Source organism: Opisthorchis viverrini (genome assembly GCF_000715545.1).
Source record: "Opisthorchis viverrini unplaced genomic scaffold opera_v5_30, whole genome shotgun sequence".
NCBI classification, from domain to species: domain Eukaryota; kingdom Metazoa; phylum Platyhelminthes; class Trematoda; order Opisthorchiida; family Opisthorchiidae; genus Opisthorchis; species Opisthorchis viverrini.
In genome coordinates, this window is record NW_008751686.1 from 139,103 (window position 1) to 157,361 (window position 18,259).

The window sequence follows — 18,259 nt, forward strand, 5'->3', positions numbered from 1 at the left end:
CACTGGCTGAGGAATCCACCGCCATCCTTGAAAAGAGCAGGTGGAAGGTCGTCAGGAACAGCAGCGCGATGACGCTTGAGTAGAGAAATGCATTCGGACACTTCTGAGACTGAAGGCGGCTCCATGTTTACGGTCCACCTTTCTGTTGAAGGCCAGGTTTCTGGAGTGGTGGCAGATGGCCAGCTGAACTGCTGCTCGAAGTACTGTGCCTAGTGGTCCAAACGCTTTGCTTTGCTGCATATCAGGGAGCCATTTTTTCCCTGTTTATTTCGCTGACAAGAGGTTTTCGAGGACCAGTCGAACGAATCGAGTGGAACAATTTGCGCACGTTTCCAGCATTTTTTGCGTCTTCCATTTCTTCGACTTTTCGGGTCCACCAAGCTTCTCGGTCTGCGCGGACACTCAGTTTCACCTGGAGTCGGATGATGAGCCGGGTGGATTTGTGGTGGCGACCAGATAGAATCTGTCGCCGGGTCTCCAGCAAAGACACGGTTCTATCAGAGATCTAATGCTTGGATGAGATTGGCTGGGTTGTACCGCAAGCAGACGATCCTGCTTTGAGTAGCGCTTTGGATATTTTTTCCCAGTGGCCGTTTATATCCGACACCGTACCGTCCGACAGGCATTCGAGGAGCTGGTTCTGATAGTTTCGCTTGACTTCTGGGTCCACTAGCTTCTCAATAGCTAAGCGAGGTGTGCTCGTTTTGCGTGGCCTTTTCAGATCCATCAGCAAATCTGTGGGAAATGACTGCCTCGATTCCATCGTTGGGTGCATCTGACGCTAGAATGATATCCATGGATGAGCTGTAATGTTTAAGCAGCAGGTCTGACGATGAGTGATTTAACGGTGTAAAAAGCTGATTGACACTGAGGTGACCAATTCCAGGGATAGTGCTTTTTTAGATAATTGAGAGGATGACGAAAACGGTGCATATCTGCTAGAAAAGTACTGTAATAGCTCACCAACCCGAGAAGAGATTGCATTGAGGCTATATCCGTTGGTGGTGTTTTTCAGGTCCGGATGACCACCAGATTTATCAAAAATTTAACCCAAATGTTTGATAGACGTAAGCATGTATTCACATTTCTCCACTAGGAGATGAGATTAGGCGATGAAGGAGTTCTTCCTGATCAAAAACTGCCACAATGATATCCCAGTACGCCACGACGCCTGTTAACCTGTGAAGCATAGCGTCCATGATCTTTTGGGATATAGCTGGCGCCGTTTTGATTCCAAAAGAAAGACGATTAAACTGGAAAAGACCACGGTACGTGTTAATGGTTAGAATATCCTTGGAGTCATTCGTAACTTCGATTTGCGAATAGGCATCAGTGAGATCGAGTTTGGCAAAGCGAGTGTCACCATTGAGTTTGATAAACAGGTACTCTGTAACTAGGAGAGGATACTGATGTGAATCTAGTGTGGCATTCAAGTCCGTGGAATAATCAGCACGAAGCCCGATGTTCCCGTTCGTCTTCTTGGCCAGAAAATGGGAGCTTTCCAGGAAGAGTAGTTGACAAGCTGGGTAACACCGTAATTCTGGAGGCGATCGGGTTCAGCTTCCACAGATGCAAGAGCCGAAGATAGGGCACCGGATAGCTCTTGTTCAAACCATGTTTTTTGGTCCATTTATTCGTCCATTTGTTCCTTGGCGAACAAATCCGTAGCAACCGGGACCACTGCCCTTTGGCCCACGTCTTCTGGCTGAATAACTAGTTGAACTGACTAGCTGTAATCACAATTTAGCCAACCCTGTTAGGTAGGCAGGCGGTGTGAAGTAAACAAACAATGTGAAACGCCTATTCAGAATAAATTAAAACAGTCACTTTTTTGTTTGCGCACAAATGGAACAGTAGGGCAGAGTAGAGGCATTAAGGGACTGTAGTAGCTAGCTTGTTCACGCTTGTTGAATAGAAGAACACGTTACGGTTATTGTACTGTCGGTGATAGACTGAGTCTACACTGCATGGGGAACAAAAGTGTGCTCAGTTTGAGTGCAAATCACGGTAGGGGTGACTGGATTTCGCAGTGGTGGTTGGCCGCATGGGTTTGTTGAGTCGATGTCTCTTGAAAGAGTATAGTGTACCCCCATAGAATTTATTCTGGAATATCCGAGTATGGGTTTGTGTTTACTTTCTAGGACGCCACTAGGCTAGGTGTGTGGGCTCAGTATCACAAAGTGCACTTCTCAGCTGATGTGTGTTTAGTGTGCGTCCGGGGATACCTATCGATTAAATGCTTGGCTGGCTGCGATCTTAACTTCGCATCGGTAGATGAAAGATTCACTACTCAGCAACCCATGTAGCACGTGTATCCGTGTCAGATAAGTGGTTCGAGGTTCAACTTTATACTATCATAGCCGCAGTTAACCGGTTCTGCGAGTTGTTTACGGCCTTAACCACTTGAGCCGATTAAAAATGCGCTCTTATGCCCCCTGACGATTTGATGGGTTGATTACGTCACCGACGTTGAACAAATAACCCATTCATCCACCCATTATTTAGGATAAACCAATCATCATCCGAATAAGTCATCATCATCATTGTCAGCTGTAATAACCTCGTACTCGTCTTACAGTGGTTGTAGCTGCCGCAGTTTCGTTCACCGATGATTTGGGGTGGGGATAGGTAGCTGCGCATTGCAGGCGGGAGATGATAAATTGGTGCATAAATCCAACACTGTCAGTGGACTGTCAAGTGGGGGATTGGGAAGGGAGCTATGCATTGAGGGCAATAGCTTGGATGTACGAGCGCCATTGAGGGCGAGACTGGGCCATGTCTGACAATGTCTCTAACCATTGATGTAGACCGTCTCGGGGTCCCCATCCAGGAAAACGGCAATGACCAGCGCAGCTGAGTTTGCTGGTAATGGCTTTCACAGTTGGACCACGTGGCTGTCAGCCACCGGTGGAAAGCCACAATTCAAGACTGCCGTTCCTTCTGGGGCACGCCACTTGATTCTTTAAAAGCCTCTTTCTTAATGTCTTTCGACCAGATGTACTTCTCAGACTTTCTGGTTCCAGTTGCGCATATCTTCAAGATGTTGAGGTGTTTTTTTTTCATTGAGCATTACTATGCGTTAGCTGGAACAAACTCGTTATATTACTTGACGGTAGGTTTTCGTGTATTTTCAAAGATACTTTTCAAGTCGTTGGACGTCAACGCGCTCCAGGTTGGATGCCGTATTCGAGCACTAGTAGGTTGCTCACATGAACAACGTAAGCAGCGTTACCTGCAAAACCAATCGTTAACATCTGCCTATAGGACCGCTTAGTGGAACAAATGGAAGTGTTACTGTAGACGGCCAGTGTAAACGAAAAATACTGGTTATATTGAGGTAACTATGATGTATTTATATCGAGGAGTGGAGCAGGTGGACTGATAGAAACAACTAGAACCTTCTTCGTAAAGACTTTTCCATTTGCAAGCGTTAGGTTGGTTCGTACCTCTCGGATGAGTAGTTATTGGGTTAGAACTTGAATTTGACTACGGTGTTGGCCCCACCAATCTCTGCTAGTAAATTTTCGAAGAAGTTGGAATGGGCCGTAGGCTCTGAGGGTTTTAGTGCGTCCCTTTTATCCGAGTTCCTTGGTAGGATCTCATTCTCCAGACTCAAGAAACCCGTGGTGCAAAAGCCTCTCATGGTCAGTCACCTTGCGTTCGGAGTATCTCACAAGCTAGGAGAGCTTTTTAAAAGCCTTTCCTCTTGGGTCTGATAATAATAGGTTTATTTGCAAGCTTATAAAGGGCGTACAAATCCAGACATGATTGCGTCATTACATATCGCGGATTGCGTTGTGAGCAAGCCACCATGCAGTTAACTTACTAGCTGTCTTTCTTACCGGCGGCGTCATTCCCATCGGTCGTCAACACTATCTCTGATCCTGACTGCAGCCCGTTTTTAACTGCGACTTGGTACGAATTTTGATATCCGGCAGTCCTTCGTTAGCCTAAAAGCATGTTCTGCTTGGTGAAGGTGCAAATGGGTGTTTCCTTTTGAACGACGAGTTAGTATTGCATTTTGTATAATATTTCGTTTTGTTCCCTTTTCTACTAGCCTCATTTAACTGCCTGTGCTGCACTCCTAAGACAGTCCTTTCTCACCCTCATGGATTTGAGTTGGCCCAACTCGTCAAGCGTCTTCGAAGAAGGATCTGGTTAGAAAACCTCACATTAGCTATGGATGACTTGTGCTGGCGTATTTGTCTCTCGTTCTTGCTGCTCACTCTACTTTCCGGAGCGCCAAAAATATTATCCCTTGAAACTTGTGACCGAACGGCACAGTTCAAGGCAAATAGCATCCTACTGCCGCAACATGCGATCGATGCAGGTGCAGAATTTCTTAAGAAGATTATCACCATTTCACTGAGGAGCTGCTACTTTTACTGTTGTCAGTTGGAATCATGTACCACTGCAATCTTCAAAACAAAGGTATATTTGCGCCTGTCGTGTGTCATTTTTCTCCCATCCCAAGGCTCCGCATGATTGTTTTCTTTTCAATTGTGGCCGAACCAACAGTTGCACCTACTCGGAGCGTGAGGGCTACGATGTGGTTACGTTGTCTCAAAAAACAGCCCCCCACTTCGGTAAGCACCTTTGACCCCACTAGCCACCTTTTCTCCCAGCTGGTCTTAATGAGCCTTGTGATCAGACCCGAACATGTTCCACCAACCATTCGATTTGTTCGAGTGGTCAATGTGTGTGCAAGCCGAATTGGATTAATAAAGACATGGAGTGTGGTAGGTGTCGATTCCTCGTGGTCCACGAAGCTGTTTCAATTCTGGTTTCAGTACGTTCTGTCTGTGAATCACCTACCCTCCAGTTCCAGTGCAACGATGCATCTACTTGCGTAGCTATTTACGATCGGTGCAACGGTATTATCGAGTGCCCGGATGGGTCCGACGAAGTGGACTGCGCATTTGGTGAGTGCATTTTTGTGCGGTGCAGTTAATTAGCAGTTGCCTCGTGAATAACAAGAGAAAATGCATTTGATGTTCAGAGGGTTTCATTGCGTTTCGATTCAGCGTGCTTTGACTTTAGGACTCTTGGGATGTAATATCTACGTATTTTCTGTTATAATGGCTCATATTTATACCTGACACCTGGGATGACGCTTCACTTTTTACTGCGCATCTGGTAGCAGTGCTGTCACAACTTTGACCCCCCTATTAATCACGATAATAAAGCTGCATGCATTGCCTCTGCCTGTTATAATGCTCATATTTATACCTGACACCTGGGATGACGCTTCACTTTTTACTGCGCATCTGGTAGCAGTGCTGTCACAACTTTGACCCCCCTATTAATCACGATAATAAAGCTGCATGCATTGCCTCTGCTAGACATATGAACCTGGTGTTTTCATAGCATTAGTTCAGGGTTTTACCTAATACGTGCACTCTCGTGCCGAGCAAAAATGTTCAAAGCCAGTGTACACGAATTTCGGTCAAGTACTTTAGTTATTGTACATCATTAGAAGACCGTTCCTCCTCATTCACCCGCTGGTTGGTAATGATTGAGATGTGTTGCTCCGCCGCACAACAGCCTGTACGCTGCTTACACACCTACCACAAAAGAGTTGTACATGTTGCTCAATGACCAGGTATGCGATCGATGATCAACTATCAGCTCACATAGGTCGCAGAGGCGAGATGGCTCAAGTGGTTAGGGGACGAATTTACTGGCCGTGGTTCGAACCCAACCTATGCTTCTCAACTGCCTCTATCTAGGCTTGGGCAACCTGGCAGTATCTCACTTCTCGTGCTTCCCCTAGGTGGCATGGCAGCTAGGCACCAGAAGGTTGTAACAGCTGGACGAGTTTTTACGCGTAGGTCATTATCCTTTTTGTCATCCAACCGACTTGAATCTCAGGTGCTTAAAACACTGTCGATTTCCCATCTGCGTTTCATTCAGTTAGTTCTGAGCATCCATGGTCACAAAGAGTAAACCCGTGCATTGTCATAGGCTTAATACCCCTGAATGTTTAGAGTGTAAGTGCGGCCACAGATATGCTGGAAATCCACATGAATAGCATTCAACGGGATAACGGAGTATACTTTAGTGTGCTGTGTATAAAATGGGATATGACGGTTCTCTGTGTGACAAGTAAACCAGAGCATTTTCGCGGTAAATCACTTACGTCTACAACTATACAGTTGATACTCATAGCATATCTGAAGAGAAGCCCCCACCTCACGTGAGACACCCCATAGGCGTACGCATATGGCCAGATAGTGTAAGATATTACTCAGCGTGGTCCATACAACGTTGGTCACATAAAGTCAGATCTAGCACCTTTGTGGTCTTTAAGCCACCCAGGACATAAAGGTGGATCTTTACTGCTAGAGATGAGAACAGCTTAGGACTTGAATTCAATGGTGTCCGAGTCGAATAGACTGGTGGCTGCGTTACTAATAAGCCGAACCCAGAAGACGTCTACCCGGTGTTCTATAGCCAGTCATGATTTGACTTGATTCTGTTCACACGATGGTGATTATGCAGTTGAATCAACACACACACACTTTTACCCATTACTGTCATGAGATGTTTATGAATATAGGATAAAGGCTAATAGATGATCCAAGTTACACCCTGAAATATACAACCTCCGTAGATCTCTTTGCTCTGGATATGCACAGATAATAGAAATGTATAAAGCGCGTGGGACAACCAGCAACAGGATGTGATAGGACTACTTGCGTGAGCTCCTGACAGTTTACGTACAGTGTGTGTAGAAGGGTATGTCACCTGCTGCTAGGCCATCCTCGTATGGAGGCACTATCTCTAGCAGGGTTCGTATTTAATTTAGTAGAAAAATAGCGACTTGACAGACGACTCCCATGCAGAGACTTTGTCTCTGGATCTTATTAGAGGAATGTATAAAGCAAGTTGTCGAACATAAAGTTCCAACAAGCTTCCAGTGGACTGTCCAAGTAGGTTACTATATATCTGCCCTAATTTCCATAGAAAATATAACCTACCAGTCATTAAGCTTCCATGTGTGTTCTTGAAGTAATGATGCAGAAACTTTGGTTGCTCCCATTGTTATATTGAGCATTGAGAGCTTTGGCTGGATGTATGGCATCTTGAATGCCCAAAGCTCTTGCGTTTTAGCTCTTAGAGTGTATTCCATGGCCACCGGTTTACTGGGCTCTGTGTAGCCATTACCTTACTCATCCAAAAACTCAGAAATACTGTTCTTTCCCCCTTAAAGGTCCATCCGAAAGTGGGAACCGGAGACTATCCACAGGTTCTAACTGCTTTCTGAGGTGGCGTAATTGGGCCACACTTTTCTAAAGCTCCCTTAATGATGCATCTTCTAAGTGGCGTGGACTGCCAGATGCCCCTTTACATGCACTGTGGGGTTCATCCCTCCAGTTTCACCCACTCGAGTTGACATTTATGGGTCGCAATTATGGACATGCTGATGGTTGTAGAACGACCCTATCCTGGTCATCCTACGGTCTTATTCCCTCGATTTTCCACCGGGCACGGGGCGTTCAGGTGGATGTGTGTGCTGCTGTGTGCGGGTGTCCATCGTCATAGTTCGACGTGATGGGCTCGAGATGGCTCAGTGGTTAGGGCGTGAGCTTACTGACTGGAATGTCTGTTTTCCGAACCCAGCCCCGGCATCTCGGTTGCTCTGTCTAAGGCTTTGAGTACCTGGAAGTATCCCGGCCTTGGTGCTTTCTTTAATAAGCATAGCAACTAGGCACAGAAAGAGTGCTATGGCTTAACATCTTGTTTTGATTTGACGCAAGGGGGCGAACCCGGAAACAGATGCCAGTCCACCGTAATCGGGGGTAGCCTGTGCTGGTTTGCCAACCCCCGATGCTGTTACTCCAGCCTGAAGTATTGGCTCCAACAAGTGATTGCTTTGCATCTTCTTCGTGGATGACTGGCACACGTAGGATTTGTAAGCACTTCATAGGCAATGTTAGGGGGTCTGGCGAGCATGACGTTATCGAAGATTTCGATGTTTGGAAGTAGAACGTACGCCATGTAAAGCGAGCAGGGAGTTCTCCACACACCAATCTATGTTGCAGATTGAAAGTTTCTGGTGAATGAATCTTCTGTAGATGACAAAAAACGGAACCATGTGAAAGCGTGTTTCCTTCCTAATCTAATTCGGAAACGTACGCATCAGGCTAATTACCCCGCTTGCCCTTCTTTTGAACTTCACAGTGCTCGGAAACCCGTTGGGATAAAATTTACCTGTGTTGATACAGGTAGATTTATTGAATTTCTGGGTAAGAAGATTGTCAAATACGTTACGGAAGAGCTTAGCTGTTCAGAAAAGGATTGTAATACGAAGATGATTCGGGATCACACCCAGTGATCCGTGTTTTATGAGCTCACTGAAAGCAGGTGCTCACCATGCCTCCCGGCTTCCTGCTTCTTTATGCTTCACTACGCTTTTATCCCAAGTTTTAGCCTGGTGAACTTTTAATTATAACATCGACCAGATGAACGCTGCTAGTTTTCGATAGGGTCCAATAATGAACAGTAACAAAAATAATCGTTTAGCTTTAGAACCCTTTCAGTGCTTGGCTACTGTATCATCCAAAGGAGACACGAGGGCTGAGATATTGCTAGGTTGCCCAAGCCTAGACAGGAGCAGTCGAGGTACTGGGTGTGGGTTTGAAACATGGACCTTCCGATCATTAACTACGCTCCTTGACCACTTAGCTTCCTGGAGCTCACTCGGGTTCAGACGGTTTGGTCCGACGAAACCTACCATCGTCACTGTAGTTCTCTTTTGGTTTCCTAATAATTAGCCTCTCCAAGATGTTTTGTTCGACCCAATTAACATCTAACGCTTGGTTTCCTTGTAATACCCTTTCTTATCGACTCGTGTAAGTCCTTGAATTTTTCAAGTTCATTAGCCTGTAATTCATAATCGAATAAGGAACATGGTCTTGAGTCGAATTAATGGCTCTTCAGAAAAGTTTTCTTGCGTCCCAACTTTCTTCATGTCAGTTTTTTGGGGTCACTCAGTATTTCGTCTACGTCATCTTCAATTGAAACTATCGTCCATTCTGGTTCGTAGCTTCTTCTGACATGCCATCCTCGAAAACGACGCTCAGTTCCGGAAACCGCACTCATTCATTGGTTCCTTTGGTGGCGAACAACTCACCACGTCCTGTCAGTGAAGTACTCTCAAATTTCAATGACCTATCGGGGTTTCGAAAACATTTACACAAAAACCCAGCTGATACTGTGTACAATGCGAAGGGCTCAAATTTCCCCACACCATTTCACGAAAGGCGGCGAGCTGATACTATACGTACACCGCCACCCATATGGGAAAGTACTGATGCAACCTCTGATGTATTGACTGAGTACCGTCCCCGAAGCCTGCGGTTTTCCACGAGACCCCATCCGGTACGCAACGGCATGTTGGATTGGTCTGAAGGACAACCGTACTCTGGCGAATATGAACCGGATCCCTATCAGCCACGAAACTCCTTCGACGAATACCCCTATTTTGGAGATTCCCATCTGCGAGGTGACCGTAAAGCCACAAAAATAAACCCGGGGCATGGAAGATCTCGTACGTGGTCTTCATTATATCCAGACACCTATGCCACCCACATTGATCCCGAACGTCGGTTTCAAAGGTTTCCCATTCGGGATTCTTCATTAGACGAAGAGTATCGACCACACAATTACTTTCCAAGCGACAACATTCCAGAAGAAGAGCTCATTGATTCCAGTGTCATAGCTGGGCTACCAGTGAGCGATTGGGAACGTTCTGGCCCAAGTCCTCGAAGCGGACGGTTGTACTCACTGCGACGCAATGTTCAGGGTAAGAACTTGTGCCCTTCTTGAACTAGCCTAACGATCTCATGGCATCTTTCTTAAATGTTCATCCTAGGCGACGAACAAAGTAATTTAATGGCTATGCACATCAAGATTTGTTTTTCACTTTTGTACTTGTATACACAGCCAGTGCAGCATAACCACGAAGCCATTCCCCCAGATGCCTGTTTCCCCACCAGCAGTCGAATACTCCCATCAAGTGCTATTATTTATGTGTGCTAGACTACTGAACTATGTATCGCGTAATTTTTCACTTCTCTCGAGATCTTTCTGAAGTTTCATACAAACGATCGTTCTTTTTCGTTGAAGGCCCATGTGTCGTAATAATGTATACTTCCCTTCAATGTTCAGTACCAACTTCCAATTGATTGCTCAACTTGGGCTGAAGGGTATGATCATAAGGCTTGGTCGAACGAAGTGGTGTGGAAAACGGAGTGTTGATGCCTGTGAAATAGGACGGCCCATCTGTAGGTATTTGCATGCAGGCAAAAATCAATATGGAAGCTTCAAGGGCAAAAGGCATTCAGCCATATCTTCTTAACGGAACATACTACTTATAGGCGTGCTGAAAATCCTTTTGCAAATCACGACCGGTTCAACCCTTCCGGAGGCTTATCAGGTAGGCGCAGTTCCCGAGTTTCTGTCAAATTTATGTTTTACTTGAACCCAGATTGCACGCAATTTGGTTCTTTTGATATATGAGGTGGCCTGGTGCAGCACACTAGTAATCAATAATAACGATCTAGCCTGTACACCCTTTCGGTACCCAGCTGCCATGTCACCTAAAAGAAGCACGGTTTCTCAAGACTAAACAAGAGCAGTTGAGATACAGGAATTGGATTCGCACCGTGAACCTTGTGGTCAGTAAGTTCTTGCCCTAACCACAGCTATCTGGAGCTTATTCAGCGCATCCATTTGAAGAACATCGTAAACGAGATAATGGGCTGTATTAAGCCTCTCCTTAATCAAATTGGCGTGCAAAACAGTGTGCTTCGAGGTATTCGGTTTAATTGCGAAGAAATTGCGCCAAAAATAGTGTTTTCCTTCTGAAGGGAGAGTCCGATTGGAGACCGTCACCTCCAACATTATTTTTCATAGATTTTCCTTGTCAGTAGGCCAGCAAATGTTTCAGCCATACCGTTATTTGAGCACTGTAGCTTCATCCATACTTACTTACTTACTGGCTGATAAGTGGACACACGAAAAACAAACAGAATTGTCCAGGCCGGATAAGCTTTTTTTCTTTATATATGAACCAGAAATACTTCTGTTGAATTCTCCTTTTTGGGCAGTGACTTTGCAGACAGTTGGAGGCGTTTTCGGCCGTTGTCCGACGTTATATACATGCTCCAAATAAACGAAGCTTGAAATGAACCGTTTCATTTGTAGATAAAACTATTTGTCGGAAGTGATGGTTCGATGCTGTCTGCAATCGTTCAGTCTGAGTACCACTCGTCTAGAAATTGTCGTTTCATCTTGTACGGTGGTTTAAGGTGTTTTCGAGTGCCGGTCACCTTAGGAGTTTGACTTTGAGCATCCCAAACCTAAACCACAGCCCGTCTTTCTTATATGTAGTGATTTTATGGGTTATCCAGACTAAGCTACTCTGTTTACTTTTTACGCATGACCATTTTCTTCTTCCAACTCTTTGCGTAGTTGACCAATCATCCGCGTGGTCTCAATGGATCGACAATGGTCGTGTAAGGGTCTCGCTAGCATGTTCTTACCCATCATTTTCATTTTGTTTGGTAACATCAAAAACCTAGGGAAATTATAATTTGTGGAATCGGATAGTCACACATCTGAAATTCCGAACCGTTCTGTCAAGGAGAGGGTCTTTCTGTGGCGGACAGTGGGAAAAACAACTTGCTTGGGACTGGATGCGTTCAGTTGAAGAACTTAAGTAGCCTTTGTGGTTTCTGAACCCTCTGAATGTGATTATATTGGGCGCAGGTCGATCCGTCTATCCTTTTTCGATTAAAACTCCACCCCTCTTTTAGGCTGCTTTCTCATACCTCGTCAGTTCGCGTCAGTGACAACATTATCGGCGTTTTTTTCCACAGATATGGACGGAGGTGATAGACGAGGTTCGTCACCTGGACATAATTTCCATTCCAAAGTTTCAGCGAGTCCTGGTAAGTCTCTTATTTTGTTTATTATCGCGGGGTTGGACTATATTTTACTCCCACCGTCATCGATTTGGCACCCGCCATTGCACTCATTGAGTTTACCCATTTGGAACTGGTACTCTGGAGAATCACCTTTTGCCCAGAATTCCTCATTCTTTTCCATCGTGTACACAAGAAAACTAGGAAGGCGTTCACTTCTGTATTCTTGAATTTGTGAGTTATGGATTTGCCGCCGTCTGGTGCCTATCTTTACGCCATGTGAGTACTGGTCAGTTTCAAGTCTGTTCCATTCCTGCTTGGGCTACATTACTTGACTGCAGGCCAATTAGTCATATTCCCCTACGGACTGAAGCGCATTCAGGGTCCAATCCACCTTAAGGTGGCTGCGTGACGACGTTGTTGAATAATACCTCCGTAAATTAGCGCGTTCAAGCGACGAACTTCTTTCTTCGAAAGCTCAAAGCCTCCACGGTCTGTGTAGACAAGCAACAAAATTTTAACTCATTGATTTTCCCGTAACAAACGTGTTCCATGGCTCTCAAAAACCACTGCTTCTTGGACAGGTAGAAGCGTTTGATCCTTGCAGATCACTTTTCAGGACGTACTGCTCCGATCAGGACCCATCTGGTGGACTCGGGAAAATTCGATCTCTAGATGTTCGAAGTTGAAGTTCACTTTCTTAAACCAAACCGGACGCTGCCTCGGGCCTCGTTTGTACGCAATCAAGCCGATGGATTGCTTGTTTCATTTATTAGGTTCGGCCGTCGCTCTTCTTGACGCCGCAGTGCGGTACATCTTGAACTCTATTGGTTTGCTTATTTGCCTTAGAACTGTTTTAGTTTATCCCTCTTTAGAGAACGCACCTTGGGACAAGATATTAGAAGGGCGGATGTTAGTATGGTTGTGAGGCACAGCACGATCGCTACTATCGATGGTGGTCATTACGACGCTAAGAATGGACAACTGAAGAGGCCGGATCCCCTATTTCGTACATCCGTATTGTGATGTGTCGTGAGATCTCCGGAGAAAATTCGGATACTTCACTCAAGCGGGAATATCGCCGGGAAAGGGGCTGTTTGGTCCCTCACGAAGTTTGTCTCTCCTTTGATGGGTTCCGAATTTAATCCTGGCCGATGGAGAACGCTCCCAGTGATCCCACAGAGTGGTCCATCTTCCGATGGATTTGTTATGCTCGGTTACTCTAGTTGGTTTTCTGTTTTCATAATAGTTTATAGGTGTCCTGTTATACATTTATCCATGTGATAATGCAGTGAACGTCCCAAACTGAGGAATTTCACTCCATTCGAGCCACTGAATCGTCAGTTGGGCGGGACCAAAGTCTGGTTCAATTTCTGTTTATTCGCAAACACAAAGATGAGTGCCAGGGATGCGCAAACGCAAATTCCAGTTAAGGTAACAGGTTATCAATAAGAAGTTCCCATCCACTGTTTGATCGCTTACCATGATGTTTTTGCGAACCTATAAAACGAGCTTCGTAAACAGATCTAGAACGTAGGTGACCTGGATCGCTTCAACGGATTATCGCCATGCTATTTTCAACGCCATATTGTGACCGAATTGATTTTGATCTGTCAGTTGACTGTCCTGGTTGTGAGCTTACCCTGGCTTGTAACCACTCTATTTTGCTGTGTTATAATTTTCATGGACGAGACAATATCGTACCCATGGGTTTGGAGACTTATTGGTTCATACACTAATTACTCGTTAAGGAGTATTCGTCTTCAGGTGTTAGCGGCCTTATCCGCCATACTGTTTCCCGTTCTTCAGCTGCCTCGATCAACTTGACCTTAACACCCAAGACCGACAGACATCGAAAACAAATAAAACCGTTTTCTCATTGCTTTAGGATACTCCTACTAGCCCGTCGTTTGAATACGTCTTCCTAGTTTGGTTAGTTCACTTCAAGGGTGGGTTTCCGTCAAGTTTCATTACGTTGAGACATTCAGGCTATGTAATATAAAGCAGACTATTGAAGTTTTCCGTATGGGCGTTTACTAGTGTCCTGGTCGGCATCGTTGCACCAATCCACGCTAGGAGAATCAATCAGCAGTGAGCTCTTTGGCCATTACAATACTGTGACTGTTTTTTTCTCTGCTCTTTGGCGCTCGCGCGAGCATTTGGTGGCGGTAAACAGACTCCAATGACATGTACGGATTTTAGTCGTGGGGCTCGTTCCCGAGTTTCCACAGAGTATTGAGGCGGTTCAGTTACTCGAGATCTACCAGAACAACCCATTACGCATGACTTCCGGGTCAACTTGCCTGGTACAACGATGGTCAGAGTCGAAAGGTCTCAAAAAACGATCCGTCACTAGATTATTGAAGAAGAGTATACTTTCCACCGGATGATAGATATCGGCTTCTGTGATGAAACGAATGTACAACGCCAACTGATGTCCCTCTGTAAGGCTTTTCCTGTTTCCATAGTGAGCACAGTATAACGTGTCAGTAGCCCGTACTGGAAATAGCCAGCAGTTGAGGTCAGTTGGTTTGTTTCGTACAACGCGATGGTGCGCCCATTTGCACGACCGAGCCAACCAGATCTAAACAGACCTAATGAGCACATCCTGGAAGTAAAAACCGAGGAATGGGGGCATTTCGAACTTGGAAACAATTCATCCACTTCGCCCTTGCTACAGAAGAGGCATCCCAGTAGCTACCTGAAGCGGAACAGACAAACAAACAAACCCGTATAGCAGGTTAGCGTCCCTTTCCGGATTCTCTTGTCCCATTGAACCAAGCTAACCGACACTCCTTCGGAATAGGTAATGCTGTATGTAGTTTGTGCTAAGTCATATGTGCGTTTGGCTGAGCGCCCCTTACCCGTTTGAAATCCGAGGAACTAAGACCGGAAAGTGAGCAGAAGGAACAGTTCCAAAAGCGCCAGTATGCCCGACTATTCGTCTAGAGACAACTGAACAGTGAAAACAGTACATGCGAAGGATAGCTTGGTATCCCACCTTCGATTCTAGCTAGTATTAGCTAGTAATCCTTTCGAACCGCTTGGCGATGGTCACAGGAAATCATCTTCGGCATCACTGCAGGTGTAACACTCCAAAATACCGTAGTTTCAGGGCAAATCCATTCACCAGGTGCAATGCAATGAAATGTAGTATCGAGGTGGCTCAACTGGTTAGAACGCGAATCTACTGACCGGAAGGCTCGTGGTTCGAATCCGACCTCTGCCTCTCGACTCGGCCCTGTCTAGGCTTGGGCAACTTGACAGTATCCCAGCCCTTGTGATTCCTTCTAGTGTCATGGCAGCTAGGCACTGCTGCAGCTGAGCGATTTTTTTACATGCTGCAATACGATACGACACAGCGCGGTACAAACAATATATTGCTGTATGTTTTGGATGTAACCCGCCCACAGTACGGATGGAGAACAAACGCACAATCCTGAAGATATACCCCACATAGGTTTTCCAGGCTCATAACCAACAGAGTTAGTCTTCTGCTTCCATGTTTCAGAGTCTGATTCTGGCGCTTGGTTTAAATAGAGGATGTCAGTAAACCCACATGTACCACGAAAAATTTCATAACGTCCGTGTTTTCCATATTTCTGGTTAATCCTCCTGCGCCACCAGTTCTGCTCATTAATTATATTGATCTAATAGGTGACAAAATAAGAGGAACACCAGGCCTATGGGCATTTTACATGTGTTTGATTTGAGGAAGGGGGGTTGCAGTCGGTCTCTTTTGGTCACGGGATTCCAATGGATTAACTCTTTTGCATGAAAAGTTTCCTTTCCCAGATGGTGCGTGAAAAGCGTGTTCTCACATGGTTTGTGCGCTTGCCTCAGTGCTCATGTACACACGCGCTTACCCGATTGGAAATGGATGCAAGGGTGAAGGAATATGGATGTTGTACACTTGCCCAACATACAGTAGGACATACGAAGTTGTCTGTTCCGTGAATAAGACTTTTGAGAATAGGTGTTTGCTACTCACGGCTTCCCATCTGGTTTGTTCGCGCGATATCCAAAGTGCTTGAGAGTAGTAGGTTTATTATTGGCCAGTCCACTAGTCTAGTATGAGGCATCATCAAGATGTGCTGTATTTCGTGAAATAAATGATTTCACTAAAATCTGAATGTACCATAATCTTGTGGTTTGATGTTGTCATCATTTATCGTGGGCACCGGAAATGACTTACTGAAGCTTTGTGACCTGCGTGCCTATCTACCCATTTTACCACGGAAGAACATAAAAAGGAAATCTGTCTATATGCCATCGCATGAGGACACATTACAGAATGCGTCTGACTGAAATTTTCAAATGGCTTGGAATTGAATGCAGTTTGTTTTCGTGTATTAGAAACGACAAGGGTGAGATTTCGCACTCCCTCTGATCATCTTATTTGTTTATTTATTGAAGATGTACTTCCACCGATTCATGCTATGCGCTTCCCATTTTTGCAAGCTAAAAGGACAAGCGTTATGTTGTCCTTCTAACTTCGTCCATATCTGTCGTAAATCTGTATCTTCGGGATTTGTCGAGTCAATATCGGAGTACGTGATGTATCCAGTTTTTCCGTTATTGACACGGCTTTTATGTCTGCGTTTTTTTTCCATTTTTGCAAGCTAAAAGGACAAGCGTTATGTTGTCCTTCCAACTTCGTCGATATCTGTCGTAAATCTGTATCTTCGGGATTTGTCGAGTCAATATCGGGAGTACGTGTGTATCCAGTTTTTTCGTTATTGACACGGCTTTTATGTCTGCGTTTTTTTTCAGCAGTAGACTATTTTCGCTGACCACGAATTTTTGCATCTTATCCCTTATAAACCCTTAGCTTCAACTGAATCGACAGCGCCTCCCCCAACAGCGAGTCAGTCTTCTGTCAATAACGCTGACGCACCAGTCTCTCAAAGAAGTCAGAGTGAGAGCCACACTGCCGCCCTCCTTCTGGCCTTCAGCTTGGGTCTAGTGTGCTGTTTTGTCGGCCTTTTAATCCTCGAGTGGCGTCGGCGTCGTCGATTGCGACGGTGGGCCACAGGCTTACGTGGAAATGGGGTTCCAGTATTGTTTGGGGACAATGGTAAATTGGCCTCCACAAGAAGTCGAACCGCGCGACGGTCTAGGCATCGCATTGGAGACATAGGTACTTCTGTGGGTGTGGAAGAGGAGAACAAAGCACTATGTGATGGCTTAATCTTGTGATTCGTATTCGTCTCTTTATTTGTCCTCGTTTCACTCAACGGTCCATTCTTGTGACCATCTGTCTTGTCCTGTTGTGATATGCTTGCCCCACCTTTGTCTTTGACGGATTCTTTTCACTCGCCATTTCCACATACCCATATGTACCAAACCCTGGTATCTCTACTATTTTCTCCCTTTACTTCATTCAAATTTGGTGCAATAGATTCATCCTTTCTGGCCAGCTCTGCATTTCCCGAAATATACTGTCATATGTCTCACCTGTCTGTTTTGTCTCGGCTTTTTCAACAGCATGAATACATTGCCCTCAAAACGCACAAAATAGAACCCCTCTTAGATTGAACCATATTTTTCGCCGCCTCACTGAGGTAGGTGTAAGGACTCCGAGGCCTTACGTTCGAAAGACGGACAGTTTTATCATAGAACTTGGGCTGTCTTTGAGCGTCAGCAATAAACGAAGCCTATGATTGATGCCTTCCTTTCAATTGATGATTAGGTTGCTTTGGGCAGCACACTCAAGTACATACTCCCCGGACTTTATTTTTCGGTTGTTTTGGCCACAATTTGTGTTTTCACTGGCTTGTTTCTTTTCTTCCGTTTGATTAGTTTATCTGCCTACGACCTATTGAGCGGCCGCCACTCTCATCACGCTTCTTCATATTCGGGTGTGTCAGCCTTACCTGTCCGTTCCGCGCTCTTATGCTAATTAACTTATACTTCGGCAAGTATCAGTGATTAAGCATTAACATACAATCACTAGCAACAGGAATACAAAATGATAGTTTCGAATTCAGATATCAGTGTGATGTTCTATCGAATGAACCAATAAAATGTTTGGCTACATGACGGAATTATCTTACTCTGAATGTAAAGCGGTGCCTTGGACATCATTATCATCGACAGCATGACCACTAGCAACATACAAAATGATAGTTTCGAATTCAGATATCAGTGTGATGTTCTATCGAATGAACCAATAAAATGTTTGGCTACATGACGGACGGAACTTACTCTGAATGTAAAGCGGTGCTTTGGACATCATCATCATCGACAGCATGACATCAGTGTTCAACACCGATGCTTCACTGCCGTACAACCATGACTTATTTGAAAGCCTTATTGTAAAGAAAAGA

At 45.1% G+C, this 18,259-nt stretch overlaps 2 protein-coding genes across 2 annotated transcripts in view; one reads left to right on the forward strand and one right to left on the reverse strand.

Annotated features, from left to right (window-relative positions):
* Positions 1-25, reverse strand: part of T265_02432 (hypothetical protein) — a gene marked incomplete at both ends in the record, with an annotated part of 3,157 nt that extends 3,132 nt beyond the window's left edge. The window contains one exon of the mRNA XM_009166681.1: positions 4-25. Coding sequence (XP_009164945.1) covers positions 4-25 — 22 coding nt within the window. The remainder of the gene's footprint in view (positions 1-3) is intronic.
* T265_13007 (hypothetical protein) overlaps positions 1-17,377 on the forward strand; it is a gene marked incomplete at both ends in the record, with an annotated part of 27,837 nt that extends 10,460 nt beyond the window's left edge. The window contains 6 exons of the mRNA XM_009166741.1: positions 4,058-4,431; positions 4,475-4,586; positions 4,626-4,922; positions 9,050-9,808; positions 11,886-11,957; positions 16,762-17,377. Coding sequence (XP_009165005.1) covers positions 4,058-4,431; positions 4,475-4,586; positions 4,626-4,922; positions 9,050-9,808; positions 11,886-11,957; positions 16,762-17,129 — 1,982 coding nt within the window. The remainder of the gene's footprint in view (positions 1-4,057; positions 4,432-4,474; positions 4,587-4,625; positions 4,923-9,049; positions 9,809-11,885; positions 11,958-16,761) is intronic.
* Between the last annotated feature and the right edge of the window lie 882 nt (positions 17,378-18,259).